This window comes from Haliaeetus albicilla, chromosome 26 (assembly GCF_947461875.1).
Source record: "Haliaeetus albicilla chromosome 26, bHalAlb1.1, whole genome shotgun sequence".
Lineage (NCBI taxonomy): Eukaryota > Metazoa > Chordata > Aves > Accipitriformes > Accipitridae > Haliaeetus > Haliaeetus albicilla.
In genome coordinates, this window is record NC_091508.1 from 21,803,552 (window position 1) to 21,821,892 (window position 18,341).

At 41.4% G+C, this 18,341-nt stretch overlaps 1 protein-coding gene across 5 annotated transcripts in view; it reads left to right on the forward strand.

Moving 5' to 3' along the window:
• Positions 1 to 15,924, forward strand: part of NEK6 (NIMA related kinase 6) — a 151,751-nt gene extending 135,827 nt beyond the window's left edge. For all 5 annotated transcript variants that reach the window (XM_069771352.1, XM_069771350.1, XM_069771351.1 and 2 more), the window contains exons 8-10: positions 4,546 to 4,640; positions 11,280 to 11,393; positions 15,302 to 15,924. In XM_069771352.1, coding sequence (XP_069627453.1) covers positions 4,546 to 4,640; positions 11,280 to 11,393; positions 15,302 to 15,412 — 320 coding nt within the window. In that variant the 3' untranslated portion in view covers positions 15,413 to 15,924. The remainder of the gene's footprint in view (positions 1 to 4,545; positions 4,641 to 11,279; positions 11,394 to 15,301) is intronic.
• Positions 15,925 to 18,341: the final 2,417 nt, after the last annotated feature.

Here is an 18,341-nt window from a genome sequence, read left to right on the forward strand (position 1 = left end):
TTGCCTTATTACTTGTTCTTGTACTTTGCAGCCAAATATGGCTATGGAGTTTGATTAATTTCAAGAGATGCTTATTTTTTATAGCACTTAAAAACCCACAACATACAGAGCCTATTAAAATATTTGGAAATATTCTGCACTGATTTCAGTCTAATGACAACCTGCCTAAAGGTGTGGGAGAACCACTGCTGCAAGAAACTTGTCTGTGGTACGTTAAATTCAGTGAATGAGACTCTGATAGAGCCTCCTAAAAGTATGAATCTGATTTACTCTTGTCTCTGCCTATGAGCAGCTAGGGATGAATTTCACAGGAAGCATTGATCCCTGGCTGAACTGTATGTGCACAGGGAGAAGCTCTGTATAGAAGATAACAATCCTGTGTGTGATGGTACTAATAACCCAGCCACTGTCACTTTCACAACAGCAAAACTCCTGATTCAAGCTGAAAAGGTTTTCAAAATGGGTAAGCGTGATCTTCCCTGTGTAGTGAAAGACTTGTTGAGTTCAGAGGTAACATAGTTCTTTACTTGGGTGTTTCTGTGGCAGATGTGGGAATTCGGCTCAGAGTACCTATGCACACTAGTTGCTGTAGTTGCACAGGTAGGTTTTTTTTAATTCAGACTATATATGAGAAGAAAGGAATTCGAATTTTATTTCTGAAATAACTTTGCTGCCTTTCCATGTGTGTTTTCCTGGTGAAACAAGAGACTCTGCTCCTGATCTAAATGAGAATAATAAGCATTTCCCTAACTTGGGTATTGCAGATATCCCAGAGTTGTTCTGGTCTGTGTGGGTGTTGTAGCTCTGCACACAGGCAGTGCTGGGGAGAGTAGGAAGAAATGTTGTTCTGGTATCACTGAAGTAGACTGATATTCAAGTGAAGTGTTTTGATTTTCAGGAATAGAATGGGAAGATGCTTACTTAGTCATAATCTTCTCTATGGTTTTGCAACCTTTATAACTTTAAAGGCATTATTCTACCACCTGATGATTAATACTGAATCTGAACAGTATTTTGTATTTTCAGCAGGACAAATGCCAAAGAAAGCTTCTGATTAATAGTCTCCGATTAGACTATTCTTGTCAAATTGACTGATGTAATGCAATGGTGAGCCCTGACTGATTGCACTGGAAGCCTTGTGCGGTTTTCTAGAAGATGCTCATTACAGGAGATTCCTACGTAATGTTGGACAGGCCCTACAGAGAATTGGGCTTGTCAGTCTTTTATCATGACAGTTATTTAAAAATTAATGCATCAGTTTTGAAACGCAGAGACCTGCTTGTTCGTACATTTGCTGACAACACTACAGTAATGATAGGTAAATGTGCAAGGTAGACTTCATAAAATCAGCTCAGGCATGGACTGCTCCACAGACCTATTAATATAATGGAACAGACTAATGCACAGAAAATCAAATACGGACTATAATGCACTCATCCGTATTATAAACCCTGTCATTCTGCTTTGATCGAAGGTCGTTTTAAGGCATTATCTGAAACGACAGTTTTAGCCTACGAAGCAGACCCCTGCTAACGTGGAAGGCAAGGCCATAACTTTAGAGCCCACACGTTATTATTTGCTCTGAGCTTGTCATGCAGTGACCCAGAATAACTGATCGCAAGAACAGCTATGGCTGGAGGCCGTCCCTGGCACCAGGACTCTGAAGCATGAAGACTTCGGGGAGCAAGAGTGGGAATGATCTTTGTGTTCCCTCCTGCCCACTGTGTGCTGCTGTCCGCCCGTGCTCAGCTCCTTTACTCGCTGTCACTGAAGTGCTAGCATGTCTTCTGCTTCAGCTGCTCTGGTAGCTCTCCTGGCAGATTTGAGAAAAGCAGCAGCATTGCGAAGTTGAAGGTAGGGAAGTGTCTTACACACTGGTGCTCAGTGGGGACTTCCAAAACTGTCTTCAAAAACTTCACATAATGAATCACTGTTTCTTCTGCAGCTGCATATTTTTAAGCAGGAAAATGAATCAGCGCTGTTTCCAACCAAGTCAGTTCTTGTACAGAAATCTGGCAAATGTGTGGGAATTACTTGGAGAGCTGTGCTGTCCATTGTGTGCATCTTGCATGCACATGGGAGATATCCATGGAAAGCCTTGTTGGGCTCTTTGAATGAGTCCTGCCTGCTCTTGGTGTTCTGTGAAGTTACTCTGTGCAGTCTGCTAAAAATTATTAACTATTAACAAAACTCTTATCCATACATAGAGGCCTTTCACTGGCAATTAAAACCAGCCAGATCTGGGACAGCGTCAGTTTGGCATGCTCCTAGGCTGGATGTGGTGTTACTGAGCATGGAAACATAATAATCTCCATGTGTTATTTTTCCTGTGTCGTAGTTTGTATAGAATTTGCAAAAATGTAATTTCACATTAGGGTACTCTTCACATTGAAAGTGAAGTAATTTCTTATTTGAATGACCTGCAAGCACAAACTGAGTTTATCACACAGGGCAGCTGATTAGTGAAAGTCCTGGGGGACCAAATAAATGAACCAGTCAGGGCAGTGGTCCCCTTTCTTGGTTACTTGTTCTATTTCGGTAAGTAGAGTTTTATATACATATTCCTGTAACGTCTTATATTTCACACCAATGCCATAGGATTAATTTCACACTATATGCTACATTTCTGAATAGCTCTGAGTAAAAATCATTGAAGTTCAGTAGACTCAAGGTTTGGGCATATAAATGTGTGACGAAAATGTAGAATAAAGATTGAAGGGTGTTGGTTTGAGGGGTGGGGGGTGTTTTTGTTTGGAGGTAAGCTGCCTAGTTTTCAACCTAGAGAAGGAAAATGCCTTGAGTATTTAAAGTGGAGTAGCTGGTGCAACATGACCCCAGTTTACCCCACAGAAAACTTAGGGCTTCAGAACACTGATACGGTAGTGACTTTAGTAATGGAGTAAACTGGGAGGATCTGGTGCATATGGCATCCTTACTTCCAGCAAGACCTACGTAAGGGAGGGATTTTTGTATTTCTCCAATTTGAGGCTTCTGTTAGGATGCTGATGTACTGAGAATGAGTGTTGTCTGGCTCCTCAGGTGCTGCTCTCCATCTAACTGTTCCTCTGTGTCTTGGTTTATATACATGTTGTGAATTCTTTGGGGCAGTAAACATCTTTTTGTCCTGTGAGGACAGGCCTTACATGGTGCCTGTATCCAAGGGATCCTGGCCTGTGTTTAGGTTTTCTGGATGGCAGAGGAATGCAGTTAAGAATTGAACTCACATATATACTTAGTGTGACATTGTCTTAGCTAGAGGGACCCCAAAGTGATTTTGCTCAGATACCGCACTGACAGCAGCAGCTTTGCGCTGGGTCATCTGTGCACTTGGTGGGGGTTGATTTTTGCCTTTTGGGAAGCTGTTGCTTTCTGCCCCAGAACTCATTTGTTTCCTACAGTGTGCAAACCCCGCCTTAGGAACATTGGGGTAACGTGGTGGCTGTTCTTCCCCCTCCACCTCTAACACCATCCTTCATCTGCTTATTAGTCTTCCAGCTGCCTGCAGTCAGCATTTCAAATGGAGAAGTTGTAAACTGAATGTTACAGGCAAATTAAACATTTGCCATCTTGTGAGGGAAGGCCTTTAATTAGGAGAAGGGTATACTGGAATGCCAAAAGCAAAAAAAAAAAAAATTGACAGGGGATGGGCAAGTAGGGGAAGCAGGAGAAAAGAGAGCATATAAAGTCCTTGGATGTTTTAATAAATGATATATCTGAGGATTATTTGATGTAGTTGAGACTGCCAGGATGTCTTGTATTTTCAGTACCACAACTGAAACTTATTTAGGATTTAAAAAAGAACCTTTTTAAGGTAAGGAATTTATTAATAATTTCCTGTAACTTCTGTCCAAAATGCTGGAGTAAATTTCTTTTGATAAAATACAGACTTCTGGAAGTACATAGGAATACCACAGCTTCTGATGTGACTGCAAGTTTGAGCAGTGTTTTAAAGTTTGGAATGATTATCTTGGTTCTTTCAGAAAGTTTTTGAATACCTGTCTGGTGCTGGGCTTGTTACTTCCATTTCTCTGCTGCAGTAAATGGTCTCCTGAACTCTTAAAAAGGGTACCCCGTCATATCTGGAGCCGCTCTGTCACACTGCTAGTGCAGTGTGTGTCAGGTGAACGTTCAATTGATATGCTGTCACAGGAGTCTTGTTTTAGCAGAGCACATTCATGACATCTAACTTGCAGTTTGAATGTGGTTGAGTGAATCAAAGGAGGATGATCCTTTACAATTGCTCTGCCCGTCTGAGACACTCTGAAGGTGCTTGGAAGACTGGAAGGGGAAGAAAACGTTCCTCAAGTTTCAGAAATGAAGAAGATATTTTCAGTAATGTTCACCAGTCCTTTGGCTCTATATGCGATGATGTATTTGGTTCTATGCCTTCGAAACCATTATTTGTTTCCAGATTTTTTTGCCAATCTCTTCTAATTAGTTATTCGTGCTCAACCTAATCCTTGAATGAAGTCAAACGTCTGTGTAATACAGGTTGCACAGTCACTTTTTTGAGACAATAACTCCTTGTTTGTTTGTTTTTTACAGTGGGAACTCCATACTATATGTCCCCAGAAAGAATACATGAAAATGGCTATAACTTTAAATCTGATATCTGGTCTTTGGGCTGTTTATTGTATGAGGCAAGTATCTTCTAACTTTTTTTCTCAGGTTTGTCTTAACCACACAATATGGTACAGGAATTGAGTTGGTCAGACTTACTTTAATTGTTGAGAAATCTTATGAAAAGTTAACTCTTTTTGTGCTCATCATGTGCTTTTTAAGCAGGAGCAACAAAGTGATTGTGCCATACAGCACAGTACTTACATAAAGTTAATTTAGTAGGTCACAGTAGATGTTGAGGATATAGACCTAAGCAAGCTAGCTTACTGCATTATTTCTTCCTACTGTGAGCAGAGCTGTTAGGGCAGCATATTCATAGTTTCTTCTGAGTACTGCATTTGTTTTAAAAATAGCAAATTCATTTGAATCTAAGCTACTGGTTTGTTAAATTGAGTTCTGACCAATTGGAGTATATTAATTTTGGGAGCTTTCAATAAAGAAAAATAGAGTTTTTATGTAATGTGAAATCAGTTCCTGTAACTTTATTAGGCTATAGATGGAATTTTTTCTAATTGTACATTGTCTTCTAGCCAAACGCACAAATACAAAGCAGGCACACTTTGTATGAGCTACACGCTTAGTGTGCAACTTTTTCTTAAAAGCTATTATATCTATTTTGAAAACAAGCGCCATGATTTTGTAACAGTACTTTGAGTTTTCTGATTTCATTTTTAGCAGGGATCAAAGGGTATTGAACAGTCTTGTACTCATTTATAATCTAATCTTAATCTTTTTTTAGATGTATGCATCTTTGAATTCAAGTGAAAGTGCATGTCAACATTTAGAAGGTTTTTATCCTAGCTCAGAGAATTAAAAATCCCTGGGATATTTAGCAATAAGAATATTGCTCACATTCTCTTTGGATAACAAATTATGTGAACTGATGACATTTTGCTTCTCACTACAATGTCTCATAAACACATGGAATTAGAGAATAAACAGGGATGTAATTTATTTTGTGAGCGCATCAGATGTGAAAAGTACTATAGTTAAGCATGTACTTCAGCTAGTTGATTAAACAAACCTTTTAGGACAAGATGGTATAAAAGTAAATTTTCCCATAACATTGGTTTTCCCAGCAGGAGTTCAGTGCTTGTCACTGTTACATATTTCGGGGAAGAGCACTCATTTAATACAGCTAAATGCTTGTTCAGCGAGGTAACCCACTGTTGTTGGTGTGTTACCAGGCCCTGAGTCATACACTTCAATAGATGCTGATTTACTGTTGGCCGAGTGTGAAAGTGCCATGTGGTGTGCATCTTCAGTGAGAGAGATTGGTGCTGGGAACTCAGCGAAATAAATCAATAAAATCCTGCTGAAGGGACTTAAGCAGTCTTGGGGGTTCGACTCCAACAGCCCTTTGCTTCTCGCATGTGAGACAGTTGGTGGCCCAGCTGGCCCAGATATAGTTACGGACTTGAGTGTGGTTGAAAAAATGCTCTTGCTGGGGGGGAACCCACAACTGTCCATTCTCTTTATACTCCTACCAGTGTCCATCCAAAGACTGTATCTCCGCAGTGCTTCAGACAGCCTGCTAACAACTGCTGACTGTCCTGTACACTTGACATGGCATAGAGTTAAAGGAGGATTTAAGGAAAAATGAATCTAAGGAAAATAAATCTAAAGAAAAAGATTTATCTGGGAGTCTGGCATAAATGCCACATAAGTCACCCTGAGCAGTGTAAAATCCCAGTGTTGGCCTTACGAGTATCAGAGCAAATAGCCAGTAGATCTGCTGAAGGGAAGATCCACTTTGGTGGAGACACTGGAGCCCAACATGGTTGTATCACTGTTTTATTGTTAAAATTATGTGGGATAGGAGGGAGAGGAGGAGTGTAAGACACCCTACTAAGTACTTGATGAAAAATACTTGGAAAATTGTGAGCTTAAATTGAGTGGCTTTGTGCCTATCCTCAAATTCTCGTTACCTCTAGTGAAAGAATTCAAGAGACCTTTAATAATTCCCAAAGCAGCAGCAACATACCATTAAAAAGCTGGTATTTTTTTTATAAAGGATGGTTTTGCTTGTAATGCTTCTAATGAGATACTAAAAACTGGAATGGTACAGTATAGCTATATGTACCTGGATGTGCTGGTGGTGTTTGAAAAGGAATTTGGAGACTCTTCTGTGGGAACAGGGGGAAAGAAGCCTGAGCTCCCAATAATTCATTATGCTGAACAATTCCAGGTGTGCTTCATGTATTGGGCCTAACAGGGAATTCTCAGGTTGAGGCTTTCAGTCGAGGACTTCATCCCTACCATGGTGTGTCGGACTTGCCAAGTCTATCAATAACAGTCAAAGTCATCTGAGTTGGACACCGCTACTCGTTTACAGCTATAGTGTACAGCTTCTCTGTCAGGCTCCTCTGAGTCATTTCTGAGGCTGAGCTCTGCTGGAGATGGGATTCCAGATTTATGCAGAGAGAAATATTTAGCGTTGTGCTAAGATATGTTTTTGTTGCAGGCAATATGGTCCCCTTATGGCACAGTAGTCTTGGTACTCCTTGTATTTCAAGAAGCTGACTTAATTGCGCACTAAACATAATTCTCTGGTAGGAGTAGCAGTACTATAGTAACATGAAAGACTTGGCATGTGAAGCGTTTTTAAATTTACTTCCTACGTAGGTAAGCCTTAACTTTGTGAACAGGAGCTGTGAGATCTTGCAAATTCCAAGGAGGACGGGACAGTTACCTATTTTGTGTTCCGTAGATAAACAGCTACTTGACTTTTTAAACTTCCTAGAATTTGGAAATTAAAAATCAAATACGTATGTCTTTGAAGGAGCTGTATTTTATCTTCACTAATTTCTTGTAATGAGAATGTTTTTCCATTTGGCTTAAAAGTAAGGAAGCGATGTTTGTTTGGTTATGAGTCACTTCTGATATTTCTCCACATAGACTGTGTAGATAAGCTGCAGAGAGATTTAATGTACAAATTGCCTTCAGAGACACGCGTGTCCACTGGAATTCACTTAGAGCACATTGAGGAGTTTGGGATGTGATGCCACATAGCACCACTTAACTTTGACATTGATAATAGTACAGTGATTTTTATTAAATCTTATCAATATAGTAGTAACTGTCTTCATCCCTCGCTTCCTGTAGATATCTGTCAGCAAGATAACTTGGAGGGGATAAAAATAAGTTGTTAATTCCCAGAATATAGCTACAAGCAATGACTTTAGCAGTTCTGGCAAGATGATCAATTTAAACACTAACAGTGATTCCTATATATTTTTTTAACCAGTCATACTGCATGGTGGTCATTTTAAATGGAGATCTAGCTGTCCTGTGGTAATTGCTCTAATCAAAATGTCAGGAGCAAACCCCAACACAGCATCACAAACTGTAGTTAGTGAGATATTTGGAGCGCCTGTGGTCATGACCCCTGCAGACCTGACTGTTTTAGTCAGAACTTGCGTGCTATCTCTTTCCATTTTAATTCCCTGCACTTACCACCCCAGAACCCCACAGTATTTCCTTCTCGTTCTTCTTCTTTTGCACATGACCACCTAACTAGACTTGGAAAGAATAATTAATGGGAATTGAAAAATCCCTTTCAACCTTACTGGCATTATTGATGTTTGTATTGAAATCTCGTAGACCTTGTTTAACCCTTGATTGCCTTCTGTGCCTTCCCTAATGCGCCCATTAGTGTTTTTCTTGGAACAGCCTTGCATGCTGGGCTCTCTAGTTTTGTTTTAACTGATTGAAAGCAGTTTGCTATCAATCTCTAATTGGAGATTAGAATCTCTAATTGGAGTCTGTAATTTTTTTTCCCCACTGATTTGCCTGTTACCATTATGACAGCAATGAAGTAATGGTGATACAACTTCACTTTTTGCCTTCAAAATCTTCCAAAAGGCCACGAACACAGGGCTGTCAGGGGTCTCGTCTGGCTGTTGGGGCTCTGTTCAGAAGCTTGTTGGGCGACTCTTTGACCTCAGGTCTGTAGGGTTTATGAGGAATAGCTTAGCATTACTGCTGATAATAGTGGTGAAACCACAGAGAGGTAAAAGTGTGCCTGTTCCCCAACCCGCTGTTTTGTGCAACTGTTAAAAGGCGTAATTCCTTTTCTCACTCAGCCTGCAGCAAAGCATGGTAAATGTCACTAGTGCAGCAGATATCTCAAGCTACATTACATGAAGCATTACAGACAGAAAACTGAACAAGCCTGGAATTTTTCGAGATGGTTTTGGGAGCTGTGTAGTCAGTTCATTGTGTCCTTCAGTGTAATTTGGGTACCTTTGTATATTCTGTGTTGCCATTTATAAGCCTCTCTGGATATCTGATAAATAACCTCTCAAAAAGCTTCCTGAAAAATACTTTAGTCTGGTGGTACACAAGGAGATAACCTTGGAGATTTGGCCAGGTGATATCTTACTACTTCTCAGAACTCATTGCAGAGGGTCTCTTGCCTCTGCATGGCTGTCTTGTGCAAGGTGACCCCCTCCAGCTCAGGTGTGTTTTCACTAATTGCAGCATAACCAATATGCTTTGCAAATAAGCAAGGAAGAAACATAATAACTTTAAATTATCTAAAAGATACGTTTATGATTTAAACCAAGGATAGCTTATCTTGACATGTCCTGTGTTGCTTGACACTTGGTGTTAATGGTAATTAGGTTTTGGTAAGACACCCCTGGCTGCAGCCTGCTCCTGCGGCGCTGGGGTGGGGGCAGCTTGGGGATGCCTCTGTGCCGGGCCACCTCCTACTGCTGGAAATCCAGCCCAAACTCAGCATTTCAAAACACTGCCCTAATCAAAACTGCTTGTCTGTCACCAAATCACTAATAATCCATCAATCTTGATTCCTAACTGCAGGATAATAGAGTGGAGGATCTAGTATTGACTTTTTTTAATTCTGCTGGGAGCTTGCTGTGTGTGTCAGCAACAAGACAGCATTCTTCAGATGGCTTTCACAGTGCATGGTAATGAGCAAAAGACTAGTAATCATCAAATAACCCCCTATTAAAGCCATAGTGATAAGCATCAACTTCAGCTGGCCTCAGTATGAAAAGCTTGCTGATTTGATGCAGCTTGTAACAAAATGGTTTAAAAAGATCTAAACAGAGTGGATAATATCCACAATTATCCAGTGGTGCTTCATTAGAAGGAGGTATTGCTGTGCTGTGCCCCTGACAGGCAGCGAGAGTGACGAGCAGCACTTGAGTAACACCCTGGACTAATAAGCAGATGGGCCTGGCATGGCCAGTGGCCAGGGGTGGATCTGCTGGGCTTGGGTCCTGGTGTGAGAAGGCAAGAGGGAAGGTGCTTAGCTCATCGGGTGTACCTTTAATAGACATGACTTAAGCCACATTTTATAAGTTAAAAAATGTCTGTGTCGCTACAGCTGTTTATCTGGGGCTCATCGTTCAGTGTTTGTGTAGACCTCCTGGTTGAGAACTTGCCGTGTAAGTGGTTTTACACACACAAAGATGCAGTTTCCTTCCTGAGACTTAAGTAGAATGTAAACATAACTTTGTAAGGAGTCTGCATGTGCCCTGGAAGGAATTCTTCCCCGCCCAGAACCTTCTGTTGTGCTCTCATTGCTGTGTGAACAGCCTGTTTATCTCAGACTTCTGTCATATTTTTGGAGATGCAAATACTGGATTCATAAAACAGAATTGAAAGAGGAAAAAGACCAGATTGATTAGGAAAAGTTTCAGTAGTTTGGTTCCCAAATCTGCCTGGGATAGCACATTTCCAGCAGGAGGGGATGTTTGTTTTGCGGTCATTTTAGTTTTGTTTTGTTTTGATTTTGTTTTTTTTCAAAGGCTGAAGTACATTGCTGATGCTTACAAGGTTCTTCGTATTCTAGGTAGCTAAATGTCCAGAAAGAATCCATTTATTCTCTGTAGCAGTCTATTAAAAATGTACCAGTCGGAGAGAGGAAATAAACTGAATATGGTTGTAACCAAGGAAGTCTGAAACCATGACATGTTATCAAAGACAGAAGAGCTTCTACTTTTTAAAGAGACGACTGTGTGAGAGGTTTTTGTAGTCATCTTTGAGCCCGTTGGTTTCTAACTGATTGCCCTACCATCTGAGCATCCTATTTCTTGGGTTGTTTTTCTTCAAAAAAAAAAAAAAGGTACTTTTTTCTGTGTACCTGTAGGATTGCCTTTATACACCCAGCATCCCACATCTGAAACATTTTGGGCAGAAAGAATCATGGTGACAGGAAAACATAGAGACTTTTCCAGGCTCGGTGCCAGTGGCTGTGTGCCGTGGTCATGGGTAGCTCCGGTGGGAGGCAGGGACGGGGGGCTGGCATCGCAGGCGTGCACTGTAAAGCAGTGTTGGAGCAAGGGCCTGGCAGCTGCCTTGCACGACGACTGGCACTGCCATGTCTTTGATGGGACAGGGTGCTGCGTGGCAGGAGGAGCCCCACGCTGCTGCTGCGACTCTGCTCGCTCACGCTTGCGTGCGAGGATGGCAAGGCGTTGGGAGGTGTGTGGCAGCACGCCTGGCACTAGCCGCGAGACAGTGTGCAAAACTGCCGTGATCACGGAGCAATTTCGGCTGTGGACAGTCTCAGGGAGCAACATCATCACTTGCTTGCTGTCAAAGAACAAAATTTGCTCTTGCAAATCAGCAGTAGTGAGGGCTATTAAATCCTTTGCGTTTCTGAAATATTTTCTGTTTTTTCCCTCCAGATGGCAGCTCTTCAGAGTCCTTTCTATGGAGATAAAATGAACCTGTTTTCTCTTTGCCAAAAAATAGAGCAATGTGACTACCCACCTCTTCCAGCTGAACATTATTCTGAAAAGGTAAATTGGGAACATTTTTGCAGGGGAATGTGGTGGGGGGGACAGTGAAGTTCCTCCCCGCACAGGGGAAAAAGAGCCCAGGAGAAGAAGCCCCCCAACATCTGAGGCGGAACAGGAGATGGCCAGAGGGTCCTGGGTACCTTTAAAGCTGGCTAAGGAAACTATTGTTGTGATGTCTGAATATTGACAAGCTAAATTAAGACAGAAAATAAGATTTCTTAACGTGGGGAGGATTTTGAAACTGAAAGTCTGTGACGCTGGCAAAAACCAACAACGAACCGTGGGAAAGCCCTCTCCTTTGTTTCCTTTCCCTTAAAATAACATACCATAAAACAGTGCTTAAATTTTTGTTTATGAAGTTTTCAGTGTGTAACAAGGGGGGAAAAGATTCTTTTTAAGAAAGAGAGGGCAAGGAAAGCTTTTTAGTTTAATGAAATAAGCATCTATACAGCAGCTGTATGGGGGCTTCCTAAAGTCTGGGTTTTGCGCATATGAAAGCGAGGGATGGAGGGCAGTAGCTGAACCAAAGTATATAAAAAAAAATTGTCACTGTGCATGCTTGCTCAGCGATGTTTCACTTCAGCTGCAAACACACATGCTGTTTTTGTTCAGGGCCTTTTGAGCTGGGTTTTTTTAATTATTTTTGTCCCTTACCTAGACAAACCAGCTGTTTTTCCTTACCTCCTCATTCAGTTACAGTTGCCTCCTATTTGAAAGGAAATGGCTAATGTAATTTTAAATGTTCACCATATCCTTTGGGGGTTTTCTTTTGTTTTATTCTACCTCAGAGTTCTGAGGAGCAAGAGGCAGGATGCAGGGGAAATACTGTACGCAGCCGGTCTGGTCTCTACCCTGAGAAGGGACCCTGCACCACACATTTTACATTTTACTTAGTTTTTTTACTTGCTAAGTAACTCATGCAAAAAGATTGAGAACCGTTCTGGAAAAGTGCATTTTTAAATTATTCCCCCCTCCCCCCCCCCCCCCCCCCAAGCTGCCGTAGCAGCAAGTCCCGGCTCTGTGCGTTCACGTTTGCCATGCTGTTGTAGCATGCATTTCAGGATATGCCTGCTGGCAGCAAGAATTAGTGTAAGTTGACAGATGTGTTTCCTGTCTTTACAATTACTGTCTGTTTGCTTCCCTCTGGCAGTGCTAAAGACTGTGTGTAGTGTAGTGATACAATCCAGGGTGAGAAGGATGGTTTAAAGCTCAAAGGCGCCAGGTCCCAGAGAACTAGGCTCCAGATGGTGTTCATACACTATTAACAGAATGCTTGACAAAGTCTGAGGAGGGCTGTGCCTTTGGCTGTAGCTCATCTCGCTGCATTAGCTGCTGCTTCTTACTGAAACCGCAAAGAGCTTCAGTTTTGTGAATATTAGAACATGACTCCACCATGAACAATATTCGGTTTAGTACGTACTTTTAAAGATTGGATTTTCAGATGCTTTCGGAGTGGATAGCCAAAGGGAAAGTGTGGTGGTGTCTCCCAGCAGCCAAGCTAGATAAGCCATGCAGGCAGGCAGGATCAGAAATGTACAGGCAGCTGCCTGCAGCAGCAAGTTGTACCAGAAAGAATTTGTTCTTCCTGCAGCCGGTGGGTGGGTGGTTATCTCATTCTGGACATACATGTTTTCCTTCAAGAGCGAATGTCTCTGTTTTAGATTGAAAGGACAGTCTTTGCAACCATGCTGATGTTGTCACTGCTGCAGGTTTGTGAGTGATGTGGGAAAGCAGTAAAACCTTTGTATCTTCCTGCTCGAGGGCAGGGGTGAGGATTAGGCCCTGCCATGCTACCACTTTTCAGTGATGCTCTGAGCCATCGGTATGTCTTCCCTTCACCTCAGTAATGCGGTCTTGAAGCAAAGCTTCGGCTGTAGGCTGACTGCTGATGACATGAATATTTTAGTTGCAGCGTTGTTTTAGATGAACAAGGCAGAGCGTTTATTGAAGAATGCCTGCTTTAATGGTGTTCCCTTTCAGTGATGTTTCTCTTCTGTGTAGCCTTTGTGGCTAACCAGTCCAAATCCTCCCATGATCAACTGGCGTGCTGCTTGGTGCAGGAGGAGGAGCTGGGACTCCAGCCAGGATTAGTTTTCTATATCGGGAACAAATTTGCTAGTAATTGGAGATACTGGTTGGCAGTGCTTATCAAGGCTTGCTCTGTCAGTTCCTTGTAGATGATGGTGAAATGCCTGTGCTGTGTTTAAGTGCTGTATTTATATGGGAGTACAGCTACTGGTTGGACGAATTGTACTGATAGCACAGGCTCTGGTCAGAGCTTTGGAAATATTTTGTTTGTGGGCGTTTTGTGGTGATCTTGTCTATCAGAGCTGAGGTATGTGTTAAATCTTTGGAGTCTCCGGGTTACAAAGGCAGCACCCCCCTGCCCTCAGATGAATGAAGAAAAGTCATCATAGCAGTTACGAGAGAATGGGCCAGGCAGCGGAGCTGGGTTTACCCTGGAGATAGCCTGGCTAGGGGGTTTGTATTGCTCTCGGTGTGTACACACAAAATGACAGGCAAGGTGGTTAGCAGTAATTGCATTACACTGTGTCCTTGCCACTTGTGCTGCCTGCGTGCCCCTGCCTCTGTCCTGCCTGCACATTTGCTGCTCGGCCGCCTGCCGCCCTGCAGGAATCCTACTGAAATGTGTATCGGTCCCAGTGACAACTTGAAGCATGGGGCCTTGCTCCATCCAGAGCTGAAAACCTCACTTGAGTACGTTCAGTAATGCAGCTGAAGCTGTGTGCTTGATAGCTGTATGGTCATGCTTTTAATTACCATTAAAATAATTGGCACCGTGGATACCAGGAGGATGTGAGAAGATCAGAGGCTCAAGGCTGTTTCTCCCGGTGCCTCGGGGGTACGAGCAGCTTTCAGTGTCTGTATAATTAAAAGCTACAATCTTTCATGTGCACAATAAAGAGGGCTGGGAGGTGGGGAGACTTCAGCCCTTCTGCATTTTATTTATTAAACATAATCAATGACCAGTCTCTCTTTTTCACAAAGGTTTTTAGGAAACACTGGTGTTTGACAGCTGTGCTCCAGTATCTTAAGATGCAGAAGTGCTGTTCTTACATTAAAAACCTTGAACTGGCTTGTTATCAGGGATTGGTGTGGGAAGTGCAGTTGTTAATACAGGAGAGCTCTGTTCAGGACACGTTTTTAAACCTCTTCCTCTACTCCTCCCTTTCCTGAGTCCATTTGCACTGAAAAGTCCATCCCTGCCTGTCACCTCAGTCAGATCTCTGGTACTGATCTCGTTTTTCCTTCCTTCATCCATGTCCTGCTCATGCCACTGGTGCCTCCTTCTGCCCAGTGCTGCCTCCCCAGCCTGTGCCTTTGGTGCACTTTGCTGGGTCCTCCTGTGCTGGGCTCCCTTGCTGGCTCCTCCAACCTGCTGCTTCCAACTCCTGTTGACTGTGAGCTGCTGGTCATCTGATGATACTGGTCATCTCTGCTCTGGTTCTCTGAAGTGTATCAAAAGTCCCCCGGGGAAAAATATTTAAAAAAAAAAAAAAAAAAAGGCCAGTGTCAGGAGTAATGGGTGGTTATTGCAATCTGTGTAGAGCCGCAGTAAACCACTGAGCAGGGAACCCCTAGGTATGTATATGCTACTAGTGCGTTGTGAATGACGATGTAAAATCCACTGGCTTGTGTGGAAGATTTAAATCTTCAGTGCTGAAGGTTTGGTGGGAAAGGTTCTTCCTGGCCCTTTTGTAGGGTGCGGGGGACATGGGACAGGACAGATGGTCGTGTGCCTGCAATCTGCCTGGGAACGTCTGCGTAAGAGAGATTCTCAGCTCCTGTCCTGAGCTCCAGTGGTTGGACAAACATTCCTGTAGCCTTTTCCAGGAAGAAATGAGCAGATTCATTCACATTTTTGTGCATGTTTTCCTGTCTTTCAGCTGCGGGAGCTGGTCAGCATGTGCATATACCCTGATCCAGATCAAAGACCTGACATTGGTTACGTGCACCAAATAGCAAAACAAATGCATGTTTGGACCTCCAGCACATGAACCATCTGCAAACACTCAAGAAGCCAGCACAGCTCAGTCTTACTTGAATTTTTTTTTCTCAGATGAAACCGACTGGTGCCTAGTCACATAAGTGAGAGGGTTGAGCACTCATAGCAAGATGCTCCATTATTTCTGCAGGTTATTTGACAAGGACTCTTACATGGTGGTCATGCTTTAAAGTGAAGATTCTGTGAGGTATTGCAAGTGATTTTTTTTTTTTTTTTTTTTTTAAGGCCAATAATGTTACAGATGTAGATCATTTAAGGGTCCTTTCTTAAAACTGTTGTGTGTAATCTAGGATAGATGATATTAACAAGGGTGTCAGAGCATTTGACACACCCCTTCTATCTTAACTGTAATGTGAAATATTGAAATAATTCCTTCAGTGAAATCACTTTATACTAATGTAAGAATTACAGTAGATTTTGTGTAATTTGTATAACTGCTACTTTGCCTCTTCTGCAAATGGTTAATAGCAAATTCAGTTTTTACTTCGTATATTTTAAAGCAGCCATTTATGTGTTTTTATTAATTCCCTCCTCTTCAGACTTAGGAACTGGGAAGGGTTGGGGGGGGTGGGAAACACATTTGTTTCAAGATTTCTTTTTTTTAACTGAAAATTTAGAGTGAGTATTTTGCTGATGCATTTATCTGTTTAAGTTGGCTACAGCCAATGAGATGAGTTAAGCATGTACCTGGGGAAAAAACAAAAAAAACATGCCAAACCAACCCAAAACAAGCATTGCTTCTGCAAATAATTCCTCTTTAAACTTATTTTCCCATTTGGCATGATTCTTTTTAGACTACAGGTTCTTGTTAAAAAACAGTGTTTACCTAAGCCAGCTAGATTTTGGTGAAGATAATTCCACAAGTTCAGTAGTACATTAGGTACTATAGGTAAAACTGACTTAAGCAAAGCAGTGTTTTAAACACTTGGAAATTTTTAGAAAAAGAAATAAGTAAAATGCTTTGTGTATCTAATTCTACATAAGGATCAGCCCCTGTCTATTTAACTGTGAAAGCTAATTTACAGAATGTGAATTTTTATAAAAATCTCAACCTGATTTGAAGGAGTCATCTTCTTTAACTACATGAAAATTTTCAACCAACTAAATTCATTCATTGAATCAATGATTTGTTTCATTACTGTTGATGAAAAATATTCACTGCTTTAGGAACAAACGTGGATTCACGTTCAAGTGTTTCCATTTCATTTGCCTGTTCAGAGGAACAGGGCTGCACTTAACGTTCTTGAAGACTACAGTGGGGGAAATAAATAAGCCTGTACTGTTGCAGCGCTGCTTCCATGTGTGACGGTGGCTAATGCCAAAAATGTAGATTTGTGTGTGACAGTTCTAATGCAGCCTGTGCCTGTTTTTTGTTTTGTTGGGTTTTTTTCTTAAGAAAAGCATACAATCCTTAATTTTTTTGGAAATAAGATTAGGGTTAGAGGGTTACATACATATATATGCTTTTAGTGGATTTTTTTAACCTAATTTGCTCTACTTAAAGGAAAACTGCAGTGCATCTTCAACTATGTCCCATCAAATTTTTAAATATTTATATAGGGTAGCAAAGAAAAGCTATTAATTGCTGTGAATAATGTTGGTATCATTAATACAAGGTACCACTTTATTGAGTTTTCTCAGCAGAAAGTTGAGCCTGCTGCTCTCATGAGAGATTCAGGAAATTCAGATCAGCATGAGAATGCAGTGGAGGCACCAGATTGCTTCCAACATTCCCAGGCAAACTTGTTTAATTTATACCCAGCTTCTTTAGCAATTCTTAGATTTACGACTGAAGACTGTCACTTTTACACTGCAGCTTTGCTTTAAGCCATGGTGGCAGCTACACATTCAGAGGGATGGTTGTGCTGCGCCTCTCTTGGTGTAACACAGAAAAGGATCTTTGGCTTCCAGGGAAGCTCAGCTTAAATTTGAGTATCTTGAGAAGTCTGGTCACTTTCTTGCTACATAAAATTTATTAGTGCTTATAAGCAAATGTATTTCAAAGGGTAATTTTTTGCAATTGTGCATTTTTAGATAAATAAAAATGATTTACAAAATAAACAACTTTGTTTAAAAAAAAAGTCCAGTATTAAGGAAAATATTATTTAACAAAACAAACCAACCACTGAAAACAGGCCTATGTGTGAAACTGTTCCTAACAGCCTATTATGTGTAGATACTTTTTGAGAAAAATGGGTGAATGGACTATATAAACTGTATCAGTTGTCCCCATGGAAAGGTATATATGATGGTCTTTACCCTCTAGAGCTGGTTTTCCTGGCTGTTTGTTGCAGGATGCTAGGAGTAGGGACTGGTACCAGTTAACCTTTTGAAGCTGACTGTAGATGATATGCCTTCCCTTTTGGCTAAATGAGAAAATTTTGCAGGTGGATTTTCTGATACCCTTTTTTTTTCCCCCAGGATTATGTGGTGCTGTATGAAACAGCTTGAAATGAGTTTATCTCAAATACAGGCTCAGGATTTTAGGACAAAAAAGGTCCAAGTGGAGGCAAGTAACAAGACAACTAGACTGAATTTTGCTGTGTTCAGTCATATAATTTAGAAAGGAAAATGTGTGTACCAGTGTGGAGGCTGGACCTATGCCACATCCTGTCTCTATCCACAGAGAACAGTAAAGAATTAACTTAAACATCCCACAATAACCAGTGTTACTTCCCTGCAGTAACATAGGTAGAAGCAGTCTGCTGTAGGTCAAGGTCAGCAGTTCAGAACCACCAGTACTCACCCTTTTCCTACCATTTCTTTATCTGGTATGTATCCATCAAGAACAGAACATTATGTTAAATTTAAACTCATCACTTTATGTGCAAGCCCAATAGTTTTACTCTTGCTCTTTTGTTCCTGGAGTAAAACAACAAAACAGCTGCTGTGCTTAGTGGTTTTTCTGCCCCAAATGACAG